This window comes from Mesoplodon mirus, assembly GCF_964341445.2.
Source record: "Mesoplodon mirus genome assembly, chromosome: 7".
Classification (NCBI taxonomy): Eukaryota; Metazoa; Chordata; class Mammalia; order Artiodactyla; family Ziphiidae; genus Mesoplodon; species Mesoplodon mirus.
In genome coordinates, this window is record NC_138983.1 from 53,770,518 (window position 1) to 53,793,704 (window position 23,187).

Consider the following 23,187-nt stretch of genomic DNA (forward strand, 5'->3'; position numbering starts at 1 on the left):
AGACAAAGATACTACAAATAAAGAAAATTACAGACTAATATCACTGATGAATATAGATACAGAAATCCTCAAAATACTAGCAAACAGAATCCAACAACACATTAAAAGGATCATACACCATGATCAAGTGGGATTTATCCCAGGGATGCAAGGATTCTTCAGTATAGGCAAATCAATCAATGTGATACACCATATTAACAAATTGAAGAAGAAAAACCATATGATCATCTCAATAGATGCAGAAAAAGCTTTTGACAAAATTCAACACCCATTTATGATAAAAACTATCCAGAAAGTGGGCATAGAGGGAACCTACCTCAACGTAATAAAGGCCATATATGACAAACCCACAGCCAACATTTTCTCAATGGTGAAAAACTGAAAGCATTTCCTCTAAGATCAGGAACGAGACAAGGATGTCCACTCTCACCACCATTATTCAACAGTTTTGGAAGTCCTGGCCACGGCAATCAGAAAAGAAAAAGAAATAAAAGGAATACAAATTGGAAAAGCAGAAGTAAAACTGTCACCGTTTGCAGATGACATGATACTATACATAGAGAATCCTAAAGATGACACCAGAAAACTACTAGAGCTAATCAAAGCATTTGGTAAAGTTGCAGGATACAAAATTAATGCACAGAAATCTCTTGCAATCCTATACACTAATGATGAAAAATCTGAAAGTGAAATTAAGAAAACACTCCCATTTACCATTGCAACAAAAGAATAAAATACCTAGGAATAAACCTACCTAGGGAGACAAAAGACCTGTATGCAGAAAACTATAAGACACTGATGAAAGAAATTAAAGATGATATCAACAGATGGAGAGATATACGATATTCTTGGATTGGAAGAATCAATATTGTGAAAATGACTACACTACCCAAAGCAGTCTACAGATTCAATGCAATCCCTATCAAATTACCAGTGGCATATTTTACAGAACTAGAACAAAAAAATCTTAAAATTTGTATGGAGACACAAAAGACCCCGAATAGCCAAAGCAGACTTGAGGGAAAAAAAACGGAGCTGGAGGAATCAGACTCCCTGATTTCAGACTATACTACAAAGCTACAGTCATCAAGACAATATGGGACTGGCACAAAAACAGAAATATAGATCAATGCATCAAGATAGAAAGCCCAGAGATAAACCCATGCACCTATGGTCAACTAATCTATGACAAAGGAGGCAAGGATATACAATGGAGAAAAGCAGTCTCTTCAATAAGTGGTGCTGGGAAAACTGGACAGCTACATGTAAAAGAATGAAATTAGGACACTCTCTAACACCATACACAAAAATAAACTCAAAATGGATTTGAGACCTAAATGTAAGACCGGACATTATAAAATTCTTAGAGGAAAACATAGGAAGAACACTGTTTGACATAAATCACAGCAAGATCTTTTTTGATCCACCTCCTGGAGTAATGGAAATAAAAACAAAAATAAACAAATGGGAGCTAATGAAACTTCAAAGCTTTTGCACAGCAAAGGAAACCATAAACAAGATGAAAAGACAACCTTCAGAATGGGAGAAAATATTTGCAAACGAAGCAACGGACAAAGGATTAATCTCCAAAATATATAAACAGCTCATGTAGCTCAATATTAAAAAAACAAACAACCCAATCCAAAAATTGGCAGAAGACCTAAATAGACTTTTCTCCAAAGAAGACATACAGATGGCCAAGAAGCACATGAAAAGCTGCTCAACATCACTAATTATTAGAGAAATGCAAATCAAAACTACAATGAGGGGTTTCCCTGGTGGCGCAGTGGTTGAGAGTCCACCTGCCAATGCAGGGGACACGGGTTTGTGTCCCGATCCGGGAAGATCCAACACGCCGCGGAGCAGCTAGGCCCATGAGCCAGGGCCTCTGGGCCTGCGCGTCCAGACCTGTGCTCCGCAACGGGAGAGGCCACAATAGTGAGAGGCCCACGTACCGCCAAAAAAAAAAAAAAAACTACAATGAGGTATCACCTTACACCAGTTAGAATGGGCATCACCAGAAAATCTACAAACAACAAATGCGGGAGAGGGTGTGGAGAAAAGGGAACCCTCTTGCACTGATTGTGGAAATGTAAATTGATACAGCCACTCTGGAAAACCATATGGAGGTTCCTTAAAAAACTAAAAATAGGGGCTTCCCTGGTGGCGCAGTGGTTAAGAGTCCGCCTGCCGATGCAGGGGACATGGGTTCATGCCCCAGTCCGGGAGGATCCCACATGCCGTGGAGCGGCTAGGCCCGTGAGCCATGGCCGCTGGGCCTGTGAGTCTGGAGCCTGTGCTCCGCAACAGGAGAGGCCACAACAGTGAGAGGCCAGCGTACCGCAAAAAAAAAAAAAAAAAAAACTAAAAATAGAATTACTATATGATCCAGCAATCCCACTACTGGGCATATACCCAGAGAAAACCATAATTCAAAAAGACACATGCACCCCAATGTTCATTGCAGTACTATTTACAATAGCCAGGTCATGGAAGCAACCTAAATGCCCATCGACAGACGAATGGATAAAGAAGATGTGGTACATATATACAATGGAATATTACCCAGCCATAAAAAGGAACGAAATTGGGTCATTTGTAGAGTCATAGATGGATCTAGAGACTGTCATACAGAGTGAAGTAAGTCAGAAATAGAAAAACAAATATCTTTTATTAACGCATATATGTGGAACCTAGAAAAATAGTACAGATGAACCGGTTTGCAGGGCAGAAATTGAGACACAGATGTAGAGAACAAACGTATGGACACCAAGGGGGAAAGTGGCGGGGGGTAGCGGTGTGATGAATTTGGTGATTGGGATTGACATGTATACACTGATGTGTATAAAACTGATGACTAATAAGGACCTGCTGTATAAAAAAATAAATAAAATTAAATTAAAAATTTTTTTAAAAAGAAGTCAGACTAGACCAGAAAGAAAAAAAGAAAAGAAAGGGAGAGAGAGAGAGAGCGCCAACTATAAGCAACTACAAGAAGAGCACTTTAAATGTAAAGATACAGAGAGATTAAAATTAACAGGATAAAAAAGAAGTGCTATGCCAATGCAAATTATAAGAAAGATGAATGGCTACATTAATATCGGGCAAAATAGACTTCAGAACATAGGATACTGCCAGAGAAAAAGGAGGACATTTCATAATGATAAAGGGTGAATACCTCAAGACTACATGACAATCCTGAAGTGTATATGCCTAAGAATGTAGCATCAAAACATATATGAATAGAAAGGAGATATAGAAAAATATACTACTAAAGTTGTAGTATAGTATTGGTGATTCCAATACTCTTCTTAATAATTAACAGAAACAGACAGAAATATCACTAAATATACAGAAGACTTGAACAACACTAGCAACCAATTTGACCTATTATAGAATACTACATGCATAAACAGCAGAATATATATCCTTTTCAAATCCGTGTGGAACATTCACCAAGTAAAACATGTGAAGAGCCATAAAAGAAGCCAATTAGTTTAAAAGAATTTAAATTAAAAATATGTTTGAGGGACTTCAGTGGTGGTCCAGTGGTTAAGAATCCAGCTTCCGGGCTTCCCTGGTGGCGCAGTGGTTGAGAGTCCGCCTGCCGATGCAGGGGACACGGGTTAGTGCCCCGGTCCGGGAAGATCCCACATGCCGCGGAGCGGCTGGGCCCGTGAGCCATGGCTGCTGAGCCTGCGCGTCCGGAGCCTGTGCTCCACAACGGGAGAGGCCGCAACAATGAGAGGCCCGCGTACCGCAAAAAAAAAAAAAGAATCCAGTCTCCAATGCAGCGGACGTGGGTTCAATCCCTGGTCGGGGAACTAAGATCCCACATGCCGCAGGGCAATTAAGCCCGCGCACCGCAGCTACCGAGCCCACACACTGCAACTAGAGAAGCCCGTGCACTGCAATGAAGAGCCCACACGACACAACCAGAGAAAGAAGCCCGCATATCGCAACTAAGACCCAACACAGCCAAAAGTTAAATAAATAAATAAATAAATACTTTTTTAAAAAATAAAAATGTTTTCTGAACATAATGAAATTAAACTAGAAATCACTAACAAGAAGATACCTTGCAAATTCCAAATATTTGGTAATTAGACAACACACTTCTATATAACCTATAGTTTATTTCTACTTCCCCTGTGATTTCTTCTTTAACCTATGGGTCATGTAAAAGAAATCACAGGAAGAATGGAAATAAAGCATATTAAAATATGTTGACACACAGCTATAGAGTGCTAAGAGTGAAATTTATAACTATAAATGATTCTAATTTTTTAAAATAAGGTCTAAAATTAGTGTTCTAAGCTTCTATCTCATGAAACTAAAAAAATAATAAATTGAATAAAAAATAAGTAAAAGAATAGAATAAGAAAAAAGTAGAGAAAATTAACATAGCAAGAAGTTGTACCTCTGACATGATTAATAACATTTAATAAACCACTAAGATGATCAACAAAAAAAGAGAGAATACACAAATTACCAATATGAGGAATGAAAGAGCAGAGATCACCTTAGAGTCTACAGACATTAAAAGACCAATAAGAGAACATCAGAAAATTCAGCAATTTACATAAAATAAATTTCTTGGAAAAGACAACCTATAAAAAACTGACAAAAGAAACATAATGGAAAACAAAATTATAGACCAGTCTCTCTCATGAACAAAGATACAAAATCCTTAACAAAAATACAGTTGACCCTTGAGCAACACTGGGGTTAGGGAAGCCAACCCTCCAAGCCGTTGAAAATCTGAGCATAACTTTATAGTGCGCACTGTGCACCCACGGGCTCCATATCAGTGGGTTCAACCAACCATGGATCATGTAGTACTGTAGCACATATTCACTGAAAAAAAATCCCTGTATAAGTGGACTTGCACAGTTCAAACCCATGTTGTTCAAGGGACAACTGTACTGGCAAATCAAACCCAGATATAGATTTATAGATATAGATATGGATATGGATATGGACATGGACATAGAGATAGAGATGGAAAGATAGAGATGCTAATACAGCATGTCCAAATGGGCCAGGAAAGCAAAATTGGTCCAACATTAAAAAATCAATCAATTGAATTCATCATATTAACAGAAAGGACAAAATCACTTCAATAGATATAGAATAATATTTGACAAAATTCAATACCCACTCATGATAAAACTCAAGCAAGTCAGGAAAAGAAAAGAATTTCCTCAACCAAGAAGTCCTACAGGGGCTTCCCTGGTGGCGCAGTGGTTGACAGTCTGCCTGCCGATGCAGGGGACACAGGTTCATGACACGGTCTGGGAGGATCCCACATGCCGCGGAGCAGCTGGGCCCGTGAGCCATGGCCACTGAGCCTGCACGTCTGGAGCCTGTGCTCCACAACGGGAGAGGCCACAACGGTGAGAGGCCCGTGTACCGCAAAAAAAAAAAAGAAGTCCTACAAAAAATCTACAGCTTACCTAATAATAAAAAAGCCCATCATATCTAATAATAAAAGATTTAATGCTTTCCTCCTTAAATTAAAAAATAAAAATAAAAAAGGCAAAGCTGTTTGCTCATATCACTTCTACTCAACAATGTACTGGAAGGTCCTAGCCAGTACAGTATGGGAAGAAAAATAATGCATAAAGATTATTGAAATGGATGAAGTGAAACTTTCTATTCATAGATTACATGATTATTTACTTAGTGACAAAAAAATTAATAAGTTTAGCAAGGTAGACAATATAAGGATGATGACAAAAATCTATTTAAATATCTATGCTAGCAATAGAGAAACAATGAGAAAAATGAAATTTTAAAAATATAATGTATAAGAACATCAAAAAATATAAAGTACTTATGAAATAAATTTAACAAGATGTTTTAAGACCTCTACAATGAAAACTACTGAGAAAAATTAAAGGAGACCTACATAAATGGAGAAATATAACATGGTGGATTGTAAGACTCATATTTTTAAGATGTCTGTTTTCCCCAAGATGATTTATAGATATGATACAATCCCAGTAGGCTTTTAAAATAAAAATTGATGTATTATCTATTTTATATAACAGATTACCTCAAAACTTAGCAGCTTAAAACATCAGACATTTATTATCTCATATAATTTCTGAGAGTCAAAAATATGGAAGCAGTTCAGACTCAGGATCTCTCATGGGGATGCAGTCAAAATGTTGGCCAGCTCTAAAGTCATCTGAAGGCCTAAATGGAGCTGGAGGGTCAACTTTCGAGATGGCTAATTCACCTGTCTGTTGGCTGGAGGCCTCAGTTCTTCATCACATTCACCTTTCATGACATGAGGGCTGTCTTCCCCCCGAGTGAGTGATCCAAGAAAGAGGCCAAGAGGGAAGCAGTCATGCCTTTTATAACCTAGTATCCGAAGTTTCATCACATTACTTCTAATTTATTTTATTAGAAGCAAGGTACTAAATTTGGACCACACTCAAGGGGAAGGTAATTAAGTTCTACAGAGAAATAGAAAGTGCACATCTTTTAAAACCACCATAATAGACAAGCTGATTCAAAAATTTATATGAAAATGCATAAGACCTAAATATCCAAAACAATATTTTAAAAGAACCAAGTTGGAAGATTTATAGTAGTTGATTTCAAGCTCTACTATAAAGCTATATACATCAAGACTCTGTGGTAATGGCATAAGAATATGCAAATAGATCAACAGAGCAGAGAGCCCAGAAATAGACCTACATGTACAGCTCACTTATTTTTAACAAAGGAGCAAAAGCAATCCAATGGGGGAGGGAATGTTTTTTCAGCAAAAAACGCTGTACCAACTGGACATGCATATGAGAAAAAAATAAACTTCAATCCCTACCTCACACCATATATACAATGAATTTGAGATGGATATAGACCTAAATATCAAGCTATAACTAAAAAACTTCTATAAGAGAATATGGGAAAATACCTTTATAATCTGAGGGTAGACAGAAGTTTCTAAATGGGATAAGGAAAGCAATAACTATTAAAAAAAAAAGATAAATTAGACTCCATAAAAATTTTAAACTTTCCCTCATTAAAAGATACTTTTTAGAAAATGAATAGACAAAACATAGACAGGGAGAAAACAGTCACCAAACATCCATCTGATAAAAGGACTTATGTCCAGGGCTTCCCTGGTGGAGCAGTGGTTGAGAGTCCGCCTGCGGAGGCAGGGGACATGGGTTTGTGCCCCGGTCCGGGAAGATCCCACATGCCACAGAGCGGCTAGGCCCGTGAGCCATGGCTGCTGAGCCTGCGCATCCGGAGCCTGTGCTCCGCAATGGGAGAGGCCACAACAGTGAGAGGCCCACGTACCGCAAAAAAAAAAAAAAAAGGACTTATGTCCAGAATATATAAGGAACCCTTGCAACTCAATAATAAAAAGACAACCCAGGGGCTTCCCTGGTGGCGCAGCAGTTGAGAATCTGCCTGCTAATGCAGGGGACACGGTTCTGAGCCCTGGTCTGGGAAGATCCCACATGCCGCGGAGCAACTAGGCCCGTGAGCCACAACTACTGAGCCTGCACGTCTGGAGCCTGTGCTCCGCAACAAGAGAGGCCGCGATAGCGAAGAGGCCAGCGCACCGCGATGAAGAGTGGCCCCCGCTTGCCACAACTAGGGAAAGCCCTCGCACAGAAACGAAGACCCAACACAGCCAAAAATAAACATAAAAATAAATAAATAAATAAATAAATAAATAAGATTTAAAAAAAAAACGACAACCCAGGCTTCCCTGGTGGCACAGTGGTTGAGAATCTGCCTGCCAACGCAGGGGACATGGATTCAAGCCCCGGTCCAGGAAGATCCCACATGTCGTGGAGCAACTTAGCCCATGAGCCACAACTACTGAGCCCGTGTGCCACAACTACTGAAGCCCACGCACCTAGAGCCTGTGCTCCGCAACAAGAGAAGCCAACGCGATGAGAAGCCCGCACACTGCAATGAAGAGTAGCCCCTGCTTGCCGCAACTAGAGAAAGTCCGCTCGCAGCAACGAAGACTCAACGCAGCCAAAAATAAAATTAATTTTAAAAATAAAAAATAAAAAGACAACCCAACTTTTTTTAATGGGCAAAAGATGTGAAAAGACAATATACAAAAGAAGATATATGAATGTCCAAGAAGCACATGAAAATGTGCTCAGCATCTTCAGTTATCAGTAAATGCTAATTACAATCACAATGAGATGCCACTGTACACATTCCAGAATGGATAAAATTAAAAAGCATGGCAACGCTAAATGTCCTTGAGTGTGTGCAGCACCCAAAACTTCCATGATGAGAATGAAAAGTTACATCACTTTGGAAAAAAGTCTTGCAGTCCCTTAAAAAACTAAACATAGGGCCTCCCTGGTGGCGCAGTGGTTGAGAGTCCGCCTGCCGATGCAGGGGATACGGGTTCGTGCCCCGGTCTGGGAGGATCCCATATGCCGCGGAGCGGCTGGGCCCGTGAGCCATGGCCGCTGGGCCTGCGCATCCGGAGCCTGTGCTCCGCAACGGGAGAGGCCACAACAGTGAGAGGCCCGCATACCGCAAAAAAAAAAAAAAAAAAAAAAAAAAAAACTAAACATAGGGCTTCCCTGGTGGCGCAGTGGTTGAGAGTCCGCCTGCCGATGCAGGGGACGCAGGTTCGTGCCCCGGTCCGGAAAGATCCCACGTGCCACGGAACAGCTGGGCCCGTGAGCCATGGCCGCTGAGCCTGTGCGTCCGGAGCCTGTGCTCCGCAACGGGAGAGGCCACAACAGTGAGAGGTCCGCGTACCGCAAAAAAAAAAAAAAAAAAAAAAGACTAGGAAATGAAACACTAAATTAAGGATAGTGGTTATCTCTGAAGAAAAAGAAAGAAGATGGGATGAGAGAAGGGCACATAAGGGGCTAAATGTTTACCCAATGATGGCTGCTCTTAACCAAAGAATAGTCCTCCTTTATCAAGGTCACAATTCTCTTCAATTGTCAAGCTTTAAATTGGACATTCCTAGAAGAGTGAGAACAAAGAATATCCATTTGATTGGCAAGCCTAATTGAATCAACTCCAGTGATCAACAGGTCAACAGAATATCAGACAACATAAGCCAGACTGCCCTCACATCTACTGTAAAAAAGCATGTGTGTACATGGGGACAACTTATGGAATGGGAGAAAATATCTGCAAACAATGCAACTGACAAGGACTTAATTTCCAAAATATATAAACAGCTCATACAACTCAATATCAAAAAAACAAACAACCCAATCAAAAAATGGGCAGAAGACCTAAATAGGTATTTCTCCAAAGAAGACATACAGATGGCCAATAGGCATATGAAAAGATGCTCAACATCACTAATTATTAGAGAAACGCAAATCAAAACTACAATGAGGTATCATCACCTCACACCAATCAGAATGGCCATCATCAAAAAGTCTACAAATAATAAATGCTAGAGAGGGTGTGGAGGAAAAGGAACCCTCCTACACTGTTGGCGGGATTGCACAATAAATTGCTGCAGCCACTGCGGAGAACAGTATGGAGGTTCCTTAAAAACCTAAAAATAGGGTTACCATATAATCCAGAGTCTCACTCCTGGGCATATATCCAGAAAAGACAAAAACTACCACAATGTTCATAGCAACACTATTTACAACAGCCAAGACACGGAAGTAACCTAAATGTCTATGTATTTACCTATGAGAAATGAAAATACGTATCCACAAGAAGACCTGTACAAGAATGTATATCACCGCTTTATGGTTACCAAAACCTGAAAACAGCCAGGTGTCCATCAACAGGAAAATAGATAGACTATGTTATATTCATACAATGGAATACTAACTGGCAATAAAAAGGAACTACCAACACATGCAACAACATGAATATCAAAAATACTATGTGAGTGACTGAAAGAAGCCTGACGCCAAATAGTAAATATTATATAATTCTACTCACATGCAGTCCTAGAATGAACAAATCTAATGTATGGTGAAGAAAAAAATCAGAACAGATAGTTGCCCTGGAGAGAATGGGGAAGGTGAAGGTGAGAATTACAGGAAAGGGGCATGAGGAACTTTCATGTTTGACGGTAAAGTTCTCTATCTTGATAGGGGTTTTGGTTATGCATATAAATGCACTTCTTAAAATTCAGCAAATACACACGATTTGTGCATTTACATTGAATACAAATTTTACATCCAAAGAAAAAACAGAGAATTGAGCTTTAATGATATGTATATGTTGAAGTATTTAGAGGGAAAGTATACAGATGTTTGCAATTTACTTTAAAATGTATCAAAAAATAAAATGAATTGATAGAGAGGAATGGATAAATAGATATATGATAAAAAAGTACTGTATACTAAAATGTTATTGGTAGGATTTAGGCAATAGGTGAATGGATAATTACTGCAAAATTCTTCTAACTTTGCTGTACATGTGAAAATATTCATTAAAAAACGAGCTTTTCATGCCATATTTACTATTTGGCCTTTATCCTTCAGTCAATAGAAAGTCTTCAAATGGAAACAGAAGAAGCACCTAGTTCTGCAAGGAGTAATCAGTCAAGGTTTAAAGAGGTATCCACACACACGCCCCCCCACCGGACCGGTGAAGCGGCTTCACCCCTTGCTCTGGACCTCGGGCCTCACTTCTCCTCCAGATGGACCCCAAGTGCTCCTGCCCCACTGGCGGCTCCTCCAGCTGCGCTGGCTCCTGCACCTGCAAAGCCTGCAGATGCACCTCCTGCAAGAAGAGCTGCTGCTCCTGCTGCCCCCCGTGGGCTGCGCCAAGTGTGCCCAGGGCTGCGTCTGCAAAGGGGCCTCGGAAAAGTGCAGCTGCTGATGTCGCGGAGAGCCTGCCCTGGGTGTCAACAGAGCAACCAGGACAAACCTGCATTTTACCATTTTTCATACAACCGGAACTGACGCTACATTCCTTTTTCTATGAAATATGTGAGTTGTAATAAAAGTTGTTGACTTTAAAAATAAAAAAATAAAATAAAATAAAATAAAGAGGTATCCACTGACTGGGAATGCAGCTACAAATGACAAGGGAACAGCAGATGCAAAAGCAATCAGGTTAAGGTTGTGCAGCACACTAGGTACTCCAACTGACCTTTCCACTGAAAACATCTAAAAATTCTGGTATATTCACAAAATATTCAAATAAATGAAACAAAAAAGGAAGAAAGGGAAGAGGGGTGAAGGGAGGGGAGGTCCACCAAGGTGAGGGGTCAGATAGGAGACCTCCCCAAATAAAGGTTTAACTTCCCTACCCCAATCCCTAAACTCAGTGTTTGCTCTTACGGCCTTTCAACTGTTTAAATGAGGCCCACTCACATTATTGAGGGTAAACTTCACTTAAAGTCAACTGACTGTAGTTGTTAACCACATTTACAAGATTCCTTCAGAGCAATACCTAGATCAGTATTTGATTAAGTAACTGGATACTATAGCCAAGCCAAGTTCACACATAAAACTAACCATCACAGATAAGAAGGCCACAACTATAACAAAGCAGTATTTATTTTTTAAACTTATTTTGACTAGATTCCAATTCGACTTTTATTGAGCACCTAGTGTTTGCCAGGCACTTCCCTGTGTGTTTTCACATGTATCATGCCATTTAATTCTCACAATCCTACCAAATATTCATTGTTCTCATTTTATAGAAAATAAACTGGTACAAAGAATGATTAAGTGATTTGTCCAAAGTCACAATGTTCAATGGAGCAAAGTTCAGAGAGGATTCTGATTCTGACTTCAAGTCATTATGTCAGGTACTTTCCCCCACAGGAAAGCACGTAGGGTTTCATGTCACCATAAACTGCTTTTGCTGTCTCTTTTGGGCTCAATCATTTTTCTGGGTCCTAAAATGTTTCTTCATGCCCTTACTTTTTTTTTGGCCGCGTTGGGTCTTCATTGCTGCGCGCGGGCTTTCTCCAGTTGTGGCGAGTGGGGGCTACTCTCCACTGTGGCGCGCGGGCTTCTCATTGCGGTGGCTTCTCTTGTTGCCGAGCACGGGCTCTAGGTGCATGGGCTTCAGCAGTTGTGGCTTCCAGGCTCCAGAACACAGGCTCAGTAGCTGTGGCGCACGGGCCTAGTTGCTCTGCAGCACGTGGGATCCTCCCGGACCAGGGCTCGAACCCGTGTCACCTACATTGTCAGGCAGGCTCCCAACCACTGACCCACCAGGGAAGCAGCCCTTACTTATTTATTATAAAACACTCTCTGTTGCACTACCGAAAACTCTCCAGGTGAGTGTTTTTTTCTGCCCACTATGAAACAGTTGGCAAAGGAACAAGGGCAGAACCCCAAAATCAAACAAACAACTTAAAATTTCAACCTGAAATAATAGTGTACTGGACAAAACTTTAAATGTGTACTATTCTCTGTATTCCAGTTAGTAAAGTTGCCCAAATTACAATTTGAGGTATTTGTTCTCCTTATTTACCCATACATCAATTACCGTTCCATTAAAATAAGTAAATAGGGACTTCTCTGGCGGTCCAGTGGTTAAGACTCTGCGCTTCCACTGCAGGGGGCATGGGTTCGATCCCTGGTTAGGGAACTAAGATCCCATATGCTGCACAGCGCAGCCAAAAAAAAAAAAAGGAAATAAATCATTTCTTCCAACATGTGCTACCAAATGACAATTTTTCCTAGTTAAAATCTTGGATGACCTAGGTAAATGCTAAATCAAGATTAGACTTCAAACTGTACTTAGCCTTCAAGTACAGTAGTTTCTCCTAATCTGCGGTTTCACTCTCCAAGCTTTCAAATACCCATAGTCAACTGCAGTCTGAAAATATTACATGGAAAATTCCAGAAATAAACAATTCATAAGGTTTTAACTGTGCACCGTTCTGAGTAGCATAATGAATCTTGCACCGTCCTGCTCTGTCCCGCCTAGGATCCTCAACCATCAACATCATCTGCTCCTGACATCCAACCATCCACATCATTATGGCTCAATGATCCAGGATCACCCAAAGCAAATGAATCTCCTTCTCTGCATAATCAGAAGTTAATAGTAGCCTAACACTAGGTCACAATACCTTCTCATCATGTAGGCATTTTATCATCTCAGATTATCACAACAATAAGGGTAAGTACAGTACAATAAGATATTTTGAGAGAGACCACATTCACATAATTTTTATTACAGTATATTGTTATAACTGTTCTATTTTATTATTAGCTGTTATTAATCTCTTATTGCGCTTAATTTATAAATTAAATTTTACCATAGGTATGTATGTATAGGCAAAAACACAGTATATACCGTTGACCCTTGAACAAAACAGGTTAGAACTGTGCAGATCCACTTACAACTAATTCCTAACTATAGACCAAAGTCTAAAAGATAGTTTGGTTTGAGCTTCGCTTAGGTATTGGGAACAAATGAAAAGTGTTTCTAAAATGAAAATGTAATATGTTCAATTTTAAATTCAATTTAGCTCATTACCCAGAACAATCATTTTCAAACTTCAGTTCACATACAGTATTTTTGGCCTGTTACTGCTGGGGGCAGGGTGAAGGAGGGGGTAGTGATCAACACCTAACTTGATTTTCAAGTTAGAAACCTAGGTTCCAGTACCAACCCTGTGATCCTGAACAAGTCACTTATCCTTTTGAACCTGGTTCCTTACATACAAACAGTGATAACGCTTACACCCCATAGGAAAAAAAGAATTAACAGTGTTTTTTGAACTATAAAGTCTTGCTTCTCCAAGTATAATCTCCAGACCAACAGCAGTGGAGTCATCTGATAGCTTATAAGAAATGCAGAATCTAAGGCCACATTCCAGGCCTACTGTACTGGAATATGAATGTTAACAAGACCTCCAGGTAATTCACATGCACATTAAAATCTGAGCAGAACTACTATAAAGCACTCTACAGATGTTAGGTATCTTCACCATTAAAAAAATAGTTAATTAGGAGCTCTTGTTGTTCTGAGGAAGTCCTATGACCTGGTAACCCATTAACAATATGACATCAACAATATCTGACATCATCCTGCTCAGCTCTATTTCCCATACTGAAAACTACTGAATGTGGATTCCGGTCTAGGTTTCACAACTAACTGGCAATATAATCTTGAGCAAATCATGTCAACTCTCAAGGTCCTTCTCCTTACATGTAAAATGAGAAGGTTAGACCACTAGTTACCAACCTGAGGTCCCTGGACACACTGGTGTCTGAAAAAGTAGTAACGGAGGGAGGCAAGATAGTATGATAGTTAAGCGCATAGCTTTAGAATCAAATGGCCCTTGGGTCACTTAGGCTCTGCCACTTAATAGTGTTGACCTAGGGCAAGTTACTTAACCTTCTTAAACTTTAAAAGAGTTGTTATAAGGATTATAATAAGGGTTCGTATAAGATAATATACACATAGAGCTTTGCACATAGTGTCCCATAATGTTAGCTTTTATTATTTCTATTGGCTATTTTCAGTATCTCAAAAATCATATTTATCTGAAATAAGGCTGCAATGAAATTATTATGCTCTTTTGCTTTGGACTAGAATTATATCAATATATTAAGGTAATACATTACCTTATCTCATATATCTCATATGGATCAATACAGTGTAGTAACAGTGACTAGATCTCCTCTAATTGACAGTCACATGTGCCTCTGATTATTTGAAATGGGGATAAAGTACATTAATAATTATAATTTATGTAGAAACAATAAGTTACAATTTATATAAAAATAATAATAAATTCACGGAGCCCATGACAGAAAATAATAAAAGGCTTCTTTCTAATGAAAAAGTTAAAACAGACACTATGTCACCATATGATCCAGAAATTCCACTTCTGGGTTGAAGAGATATTTGTACACCCATGTCACAGCCTCACTATTCACTACAGCCAAGAGGTGGAAGCAACCCATGTGTCCATCAGTGGATGAATGGATAAGCAAAATGTAGTATATACATACAATGAAATATTATTCAGCCTTTGGAAAGAAGGACATTCTAACACATGCTACAAAATGCTACATAAGGACATTATGCTAAGTGAAATAAGCCAGTCACCAAAGAAAAAAACAAAAAAACAAAAAAAAAACCCACTGTTGATTCCACTTATATAAATTCATAGAGACAAAAAGCAGAAGATTGGTTGCCAGGGTCTGCAGGGGAGGAGGAAATACGGAGTTGTTAAATGGAAATGGAGTTTCAGTTTTATAAGATGAAAAGAGTTCTGGAGATTGGTTGCACAACAGTGTCAGTGTACTTAACACTACAGAACCGTACACTGAAAAATGGTTAAGACGGTAAGATGTGTGTTTTTCCACAATGATTAATAAATAAATAAATACACACACAACCAACCAGCTAGCTAGCTGGTATGGCAGTTCTTCCCGCACTAACACTGTAAAGCCTTTATGCTTTAAGTTTTTAATAAGCACCCCTTCCTCGCATTCCAGAGTACCATATACATATGTCCATCACAGTATCCGGAACAATTTACTGGCAGTCTCTGACTGTATAAATTAAATCTAAAGCCTTTGGTACACTAAATTTGACCCTTCATTTGGCCTTCATTCTTCAGTGGACTTACGGTGTTTCTGAGCTATGAGTCAGAGGCAGTGATGCTTGCTCATCAATAACCCTCAGGAAAAAGACTATCATCCTTAAGGTGACAGGATGTCACTCCACCAGCCCACAGAACCCCATGGCCAAACGAAGCCTGAAGCACGCTCACTTCCTTGAGGCTACTATTCAGAGAAGATAGTGGGAAGGGGCCTGAAAAAACGAAAGGAAAAGGGTGCAAGGAGGTACAAGCAGCTAGATGCCTTGAGTGGCATATGTGTACGGCAGGGGCAGCTGATTAAAGCCCCTCTAGTCTTGTGCTGCACTGGCAATGAAGGACAGACTCCTTTATCTCATCTAAGCAAATCCCATCATAAAGGTGTAAAGACTGAGGGTTGCCCTGCTTCCTTTCTGCCCAATTCCTATTAATAGGATGGGGAGAGGGGCAGCAAACCTGTGAGAAGAGACAACACCTACCTAGCTTGAATCATCCTAGCCCAAGGACAAAAGGGAGATAGCTAGATGGTCCTACCAGAAGTTACCATCCATTCTCCCCATCCATGCAAGTCTTACTAGCCAGGTTACCCCCTCAGACTGAAGTAGCTCCTATGAAACCCATAATTAGGATTTTAAAATATTTTTTAGCTTTCTGATAAATAAACCCTCCTTTATAATATATCAAATTTTAAACATTCTTCTTTCAAATACATTTTTAGGAATGCATTTCCCTTGAAAGTAGGAAATGCCTATTTGAATTTATCTGTTCATACCTCTACTGGCTTATTAGCTACCTTGAACAGAGAGACAGTCTTTGTATAGTTTTGTATTTTAAGTCAATGACAAAATAAGTTTTCAATAAATACTTGCTGAATAAATTAAATATTCTGAAAAAAAATTTAACCAGGTAATTCTCCCTTGAGGCCATAATTAAAACACAGAATTCCCTTCTGCTTCCCTTTAGGAAATATTTCTTCCATTAAAAACGACAGCACCTGAAATTCCACTTCCTGTGACAGTGTTTCTTGGTAGAAAGAGTTGTCAGACCTATATTTGAATACCATTTCTGCCACTTAATAGCTGTATGACACTGAGCAAGTTACTTAACTTCTCTAAGACTCAGTTCCCTCACCTATAAAATGGGGATAACACCACCTATTTACTAGGAATGTTACTAGGATTAGAAATACACAAGCAGTCTTCACTTTGCAGAGTTCTAATATGCACAAATTTCAGTTACCACAGTTTCGTTAAACAATACCGATTCCCCAACAACACAATTCAAATTTCAGTTACCACAGTATATTAACTGTGAATAACTGAATACAGTACAAACTTCACTACTAGATCTTCAATCCACAAATGACTATGTAAATAATAGAAGCACATCACGATCGGTGACTAACCAAGTCACTTCTTTTAAAGTTTGTTGGTGGATTTGACAAAATAAATTGCAAAGGAACAACAATTAGGCCATTGGTGGACTCCTCATCAGTAACAGTAAAAGCCAGGATACAATGGAATAATATCTTAAAAGTGCTGACAGAAAAATATCTCTCTGCCTAAATTTCTAACTATAGATAAAAGACCAGGGCAAAGCCTGTTGGTGTTTAGTCACTGCACATCTGTTATTCAATTCATGTACAGACGGCAAAGCATGTAGCTAAGTTGCCTCCTTGTCTCCTGGTGATAAATGTATGCGACATGCTACAAAAATGGATAATTGAAAGGTGGAACAGGCCAACAATGATGAAAGTGCAGCAAAGAAACAAAAAGTAATAGTGTTAACAGGGTGGGGGAGGGATGGATTGGAAGTTTGGGATTAGTAGATGCAAACTATTATATAGAGAATGGATAAACAACAAGGTCCTACTGTACAGCACAGGGGACTATATTCAATATCCTGTGATAAACCATGATGGAAAAGAATATGAAAAAGAATGTATATATGTATAACCAAATCACTTTGCTTTACAGTAGAAATTAATACAACATTGTAAGTCAACTATACTTCAATAAAATAAAATTTTTTTTAAAAGTAATGATGTTGGAAATAAAATCCCAATCAAACATAAACGGAGTTATAGAAGAATTAACTGACCATGACAATGTTGACCCTGTTGCCATTCGAGAGACTAGATATGCAGCCAGAGGAACTTAGTGAAGGCAAACTTATCGACACAAATGAAGAAAGTGGTTGTGAGAAAAGGATGAAGATGGAACAGAAGTGACACCAGCAAAAACTCTGCATTAAAGGAACTCTCAGAAATATTTCACAATATTGAAAGTGCAGAGAATGAAATGTTGGAACCTGATCTAAAGTTAGAAAGGAGCATGACAATCCACCAAGGCATAGAAAAAAATACTCATTCCATATCATAAGTTACATGACAAGAAGGCAAGTACTACTCAAATTACTCTAGATAAGTTCTTCTACAAATAAATAACATTTTAATTCTCAATGTTTTTAATGTTTTAAATTACAGCGTACTAAATAAATATTAGTTTTAACATTTTTTTCATTTCTCCATATATTTATGACTAACAATAAGAGGATTTACAATGTTTGACAAAAGTGTGTAAAGGTCACGGAATACTCATAACTTTTCTCATTGATTATGAAGATCACTTTGCCAGGTTTTAACTTGCATGGTCATTTGTATTGTCCCATACTACCATGCAAAGTACCTGTAACTTCTGGCACATCAAGGCACTTAGTATTTCACAACTGAAGAGAAACTGGCTACCTTTTCCCATGATTCTTACAATCCACCCAAACAAAAAGGAATATGAGCTCATCTTGGATGACGTTAAGAAGACAGCGTTTCAGGTTTTTCAGTGACTGAGAACTGTTGCCATCTTTACATGCAATTCCCCAAACTTGTCCTTAGATTACCCAAAACACACACACCCCAATGCTGAAAGACAGGCTTCATGAATAGTTATTCAATTTGTCATCTGTGATAGTATACTACTTCATGCTTGTCCTCATCCCCTGCAGGCAAGGGCAAAACAATGAATATGTGATAGAAGTAATATGGTATAGTAGCTTTAGAGTCAGACCTCAACTTGAATACTACCTCTACCCCACTTTTTGCAACCTTAGATAAATTACTTGTTAGAGTTTCAATTTCCTAATCCGTGAAATAAGGATAATAATGCCTTCTTTTTGGAATTATAGTAAATATCGAAAAAGATAAGATATATGAAGTGCTTAGCAAAGTGTGGTACATAGTAAGCACTTAGATATAGCTATTATCACATTATTATTCTGAATATTTCTATCATTATTGTAAATATTATAACGATAATAAAGTTGCATTTGTTTTAAACACATTATTAATCAGCCTATTTTTCAAAGATCAAGTCTCTTACTCAAAGATATGATAGACACACACCACTTGCTGGGTGAGAAGGTTGACCTCAACCTCCAGATCATTTTCTCCCAAGGTACAAGTGCAAAGGGCTGCCAACACTCACTCATCCTGTTCTTGCAACCCCTGATTCCTATGTCAAAACCCTCCCTGCTGGCTACTCAGAGTTTCCTCTTCTGAGGTCATTAAGAACTAAAGCCATTTCCCATTTCTCAGAGCTATCCGTCAGAACAGTAGTATCTTGCTGTCTCATAACTCACATGACTTAACTGTCAGTTTTCTCTTTTGATTCTAATCCCAGTTTTCTCTTTTGATTCTAATTCTTCATTCTAAACTAAGAGTCATTATTACCTATATTGCCCATAAAGCTGCAAAGGACCTAAAGGCCAACTAAAGCCAACCTCTTTTCTCTACCAAACAATTAATTCCCGCTAAAATATCCATGTGAGTTGGTTGAGCAAGGTCTGTTTGAACACTTTCAGTGACAGAAAGCCCTCTACCTCTCAACAAATCAACCCATTCAATGATTATAACTTTAAAATTTTCCTTACGTTGAAGCAAAATCTCTCCCCTTACAGGCAGTTTCCACCCATAGGCTCTAATTCCACATTGTGGAGAAATACAGAAAGCTTAACTGCTCTATATCACAGCCCATTCAACATTTTAAGAACCCTGAGTTTCACTCTTCCACATTACAAATTTCTAGTTCAGAAAGCACAATTTCAAGTCCCTTCTCTCGTGGACCTCCTCTGGACCATGTATGGGCTTGCCAACGTGATCTAACAGCAAACTGATAAAGCACTTCCTTTGCCAACATTTGAGCTGCTGAGTAATTATACTACGAATGACCCCTTTGCCCATATTCATCCATTATTACATAAAAATTATTAATTTAAGCTAGTAGTTCAGGAAAAGTAACTCTCAGCCTAAATCACAGTTTAAAGGGAATAGTACTAAAAGTCTTAAAAACTACCAAAAGAGTTCTTTTTTTTTTTTAATCCTAGCCAATTATTGGCAATAAAGTAGGATCAGCTGGCATGAAAGTCTTGCCTCTTTCCTACAAAGCCAAACACATGTCTGGGACAAAGACCCAACAATGGGAAGGTTAGCTAAAAAAGAGTTTTGCTTCATGTCCTGAGAAAGTTGAGCCAATTAAAAGAAGGCAGTAATAGTGACACACACACACACACACACACACACACACACACACACACACACACACACGGCAAGTCAGGGGCAGCAGCTGGAGGAGGATTCTTCCCCAAGTCCTCAGAAGGTGTAATCAGTGGAAGTAGTGTCCTCAGAAGAACCTTAACCTTCGTCAGGTAGTCGGAGAGGAGGCAGAGTGGAGTAGGGACTTGATCCCTTGTGCTCTTAGGAACCTGGCACGAGCCGGAAGGTACAGACTAGATGCTGCCTTCTACTCCTGGTGCAAGGAGATAGCTGAATGATCGTACTCAGAAAGGAGGTGATCGCTGGTACCCGAAGATATCCTGGGTGAGACTGGGCTGGGGGGTAAGGGTTGGGGGTCGGTATCTGAGACCGGGAAAACCGTTCCCTGGAGGTGACCGAAGGAGGACTCACAGGAACAGAGAACGAGGAAGGGAAAGACCGCGTTTTCACGTATTTGGGGGAAGACTGAGCTAGGACCTCTTCCCTTCTCCTGTGCCCTTGCGATGAAGGTGGTGGCAGCAACAGTAGGAGCAGGTGTCCCGGGCCCTCATTCAAATGAGCAGAGTCCCCCACTGTCCCAAGCTCTACTCGGGCTGCCCCCACTTGCCCCTCAGGCAGCGAAATCCCCATTCCCAACCCTGCCCCTCAGGCTTCCCCTAAGGTCCAGCAGGGGCTCTCCACATCTCTTCCGCCCCCCAACCTCGAGGCCCCCCTCAACCCGTCCAGACCGGCCCTCGTCACCCGCCACACTGGATTCCCCTAGCTGCTGCCTTCCTCCGCAGCATTCCCGTTCCTGTCCCCTGGCCCGGTCTCTCCACGCCACCTCCCCCGGCCAGGCCCCGTGCCTCCCCCGGCGGCCAGGTCCGCCCTCTCCCTTCCTCACGCGGCGTCTCCCCTTCAGACCGGCGCCCTCCCTCCCTCGCTCCCGCCTCAGGCCGGCACCCGCACTCACAGAACTCGGCAATGTACCAGGTCACCGCGTAGTTCTCCTCGCACCAGTCCAGCGTGGAGGTCGTGGGGCCCCAGTAGCCCTCGCGGTCTCCGGCCGGAGCCATAGCGTGCGCCGCCGCCGCCGCCGCCCAGGCACTCCGCTCGTTGCGCTCGGTTCCGCGGGTTCCCAGGCCGGTTCTGGCCCTGCTGGCGCGCTAGCCTTGCGCTCCACCCGCTCTCCCTCCCCCGAGGGGCGGGGCCCGGTGCCGTCAGAGACCCGCCCGGCCGGAGACCCCGCCCACCGCGGCCGGCGCAGGGCCCAGCCGGAGGGCGCCGGGACTGCCCTGCCCCCTCCTTCCCAGGGAAGGGGTGTGAGCTGGGCCACCGGCCCCGCCTCGACACGCCCTTGACTGTGGGTTGGGCGTTCCTGACATCCCCGAGGCTGTTTTCTATCTGGATGCTTGAGCTTGAATGTGTGTACGGCGGGAGGGGGGGCGGCGGGAGGGGGGGCGGCGGGGTTGATTTTACTGCGGCAGGGGTGGGATGAAGGTTTCAATCAAGCCATGGCTTGATGAAACCAGTGCAGAGACGCACCTCAGTGTCTTTCTTCGGCCGCAGGCCTGAAAAGGAGCTCAGAAACCGAATACTCCCAGCCCCGCTGGGGACTCCCAGGAAATAATAATTTTCTGTTAAAGGTATAAGTGTCACCTGAGAACAAAGGGAAAGGGCAACAAACCCCGGACCGAGCAAAAAGAAGGGAGAGGGGGAACTTAGGGATCCTAAAAAACAGTGCAGCCAGAGCACTAAAGCAGAGTTCACCTGCTTCCGTTTGGGCTTCCAAGCTCAGAAGTTTCTACCTTCTAGCAATATATAATTGTGTCCTACTCTTCAGGCAACCAACAGCCTCCCCTACTACCAGCCTCAAGACCCTAATACTTCACAGAGCTGCTGGAAGGATCTTTTTAAAACACAAATGCAACCGCCCCCTGCCCCTTGTGTTCAGCTACACCAAACTCTTCCCTAGCTCAGAATGTGCAGGGCCCACTCCCATCTTCCTGCCTTTGCTCCTGCAGTTCAGCTGGGACTGCCTGCCTTCCTCTCTTCTCCATTTAGCTAATTTCCACTGGTCCTTTAGAATCCAACTTCCTGAAACACTCCCTGACTCTCACCCCCAAGAGCTCCCTTGACCTTTGTTCACATCCTCCAGTGATAGATACATCCTGATCTGAAAGTTTGATTTCCATTCTTTATGGTCCTAACACCCAGGACTCCCGCCTGACCAAGCAGTTTGAAATGAAGAGTATAGTTAAGGATGACACAACTGCTATTTTTCTAAAGAAATAAGTCAATTAAGGTGTAATTGAAGGTAAAAAAAAACAAGGAGAGATGAGGCACCCACAGCCTTTCTACAAAGTGACCCTACCGGATGACAGAGGCAGAACCTTTATTTGCAGGGTGCAAAACCTAGGAATAGAGGCTGTGTTTTAATAGAAATAGTGGGATATCGAAATTTTTCTTTTGAACAGCAGACATTGAGCTTCTGCTATGTACCCTGCCTTTGGCTGAGTGCTAGGAACACATGGAGGTAAACAGTAAAGATTCAAGATGGCAGTCTCCGGAGAGATTAATAAAATTGAGGTGTGGGAAAACTTCTATTTCTAATCATTTTTTATCTTGTCCTCTAAAATTTCTGTCTCATGTGTATTCTTAATATGTATATTAATCATAAGTGTATATAATTTATAAATGATTATACATATATTTGTATACTCATAATGAATATGCAGAAATACATACTAAAAGTGATTTGCTGATGAGATTGCAATAAAAACTGTAGAGACCACAACCGTAGACTGTGATAATACTTGCTAGGGGTAAAGCAAAAATTAGGGTTTTGCGGGAGCCCTTATGTGGAAAGAACCCCTAACTCAGCCAAATGACTCAAAGCAGGGGATGAGGCCTTGGCTAAATCAATACCTTGTCACATCAACAGTTACAGGGAGGTGGGACCTACCATGACCAGGACAAAATTTAGAGGAGAAAAATTAATTTTTCTCACCAAGGCAAAAGATGCACTGCAGTAGTATCACTCAGAAAACACGAATGTAGGGCTTCCCTGGTGGCGCAGTGTTTGGGAGTCCGCCTGCCGATGCAGGGGACATGGGTTCGTGCCCCGGTCTGGGAGGATCCCACATGC

The 23,187-nt window shown here is 40.9% G+C and overlaps 1 protein-coding gene and 1 pseudogene across 2 annotated transcripts in view; one reads left to right on the top strand and one right to left on the bottom strand.

Annotated features, from left to right (window-relative positions):
- Window positions 1-21,224, bottom strand: part of ACER3 (alkaline ceramidase 3) — a 199,906-nt gene extending 178,682 nt beyond the window's left edge. Inside the window, exon 1 of the mRNA XM_082627875.1 lies at window positions 21,013-21,224. Within this exon, the coding sequence (XP_082484001.1) occupies window positions 21,013-21,115 (103 nt within the window). The 5' untranslated portion in view covers window positions 21,116-21,224. The remainder of the gene's footprint in view (window positions 1-21,012) is intronic.
- On the top strand, window positions 10,590-10,812 carry LOC309808175 (metallothionein-1A-like; annotated as a pseudogene). The gene has a single exon. The product of its transcript is annotated as a metallothionein-1A-like (transcript).
- Window positions 21,225-23,187: the final 1,963 nt, after the last annotated feature.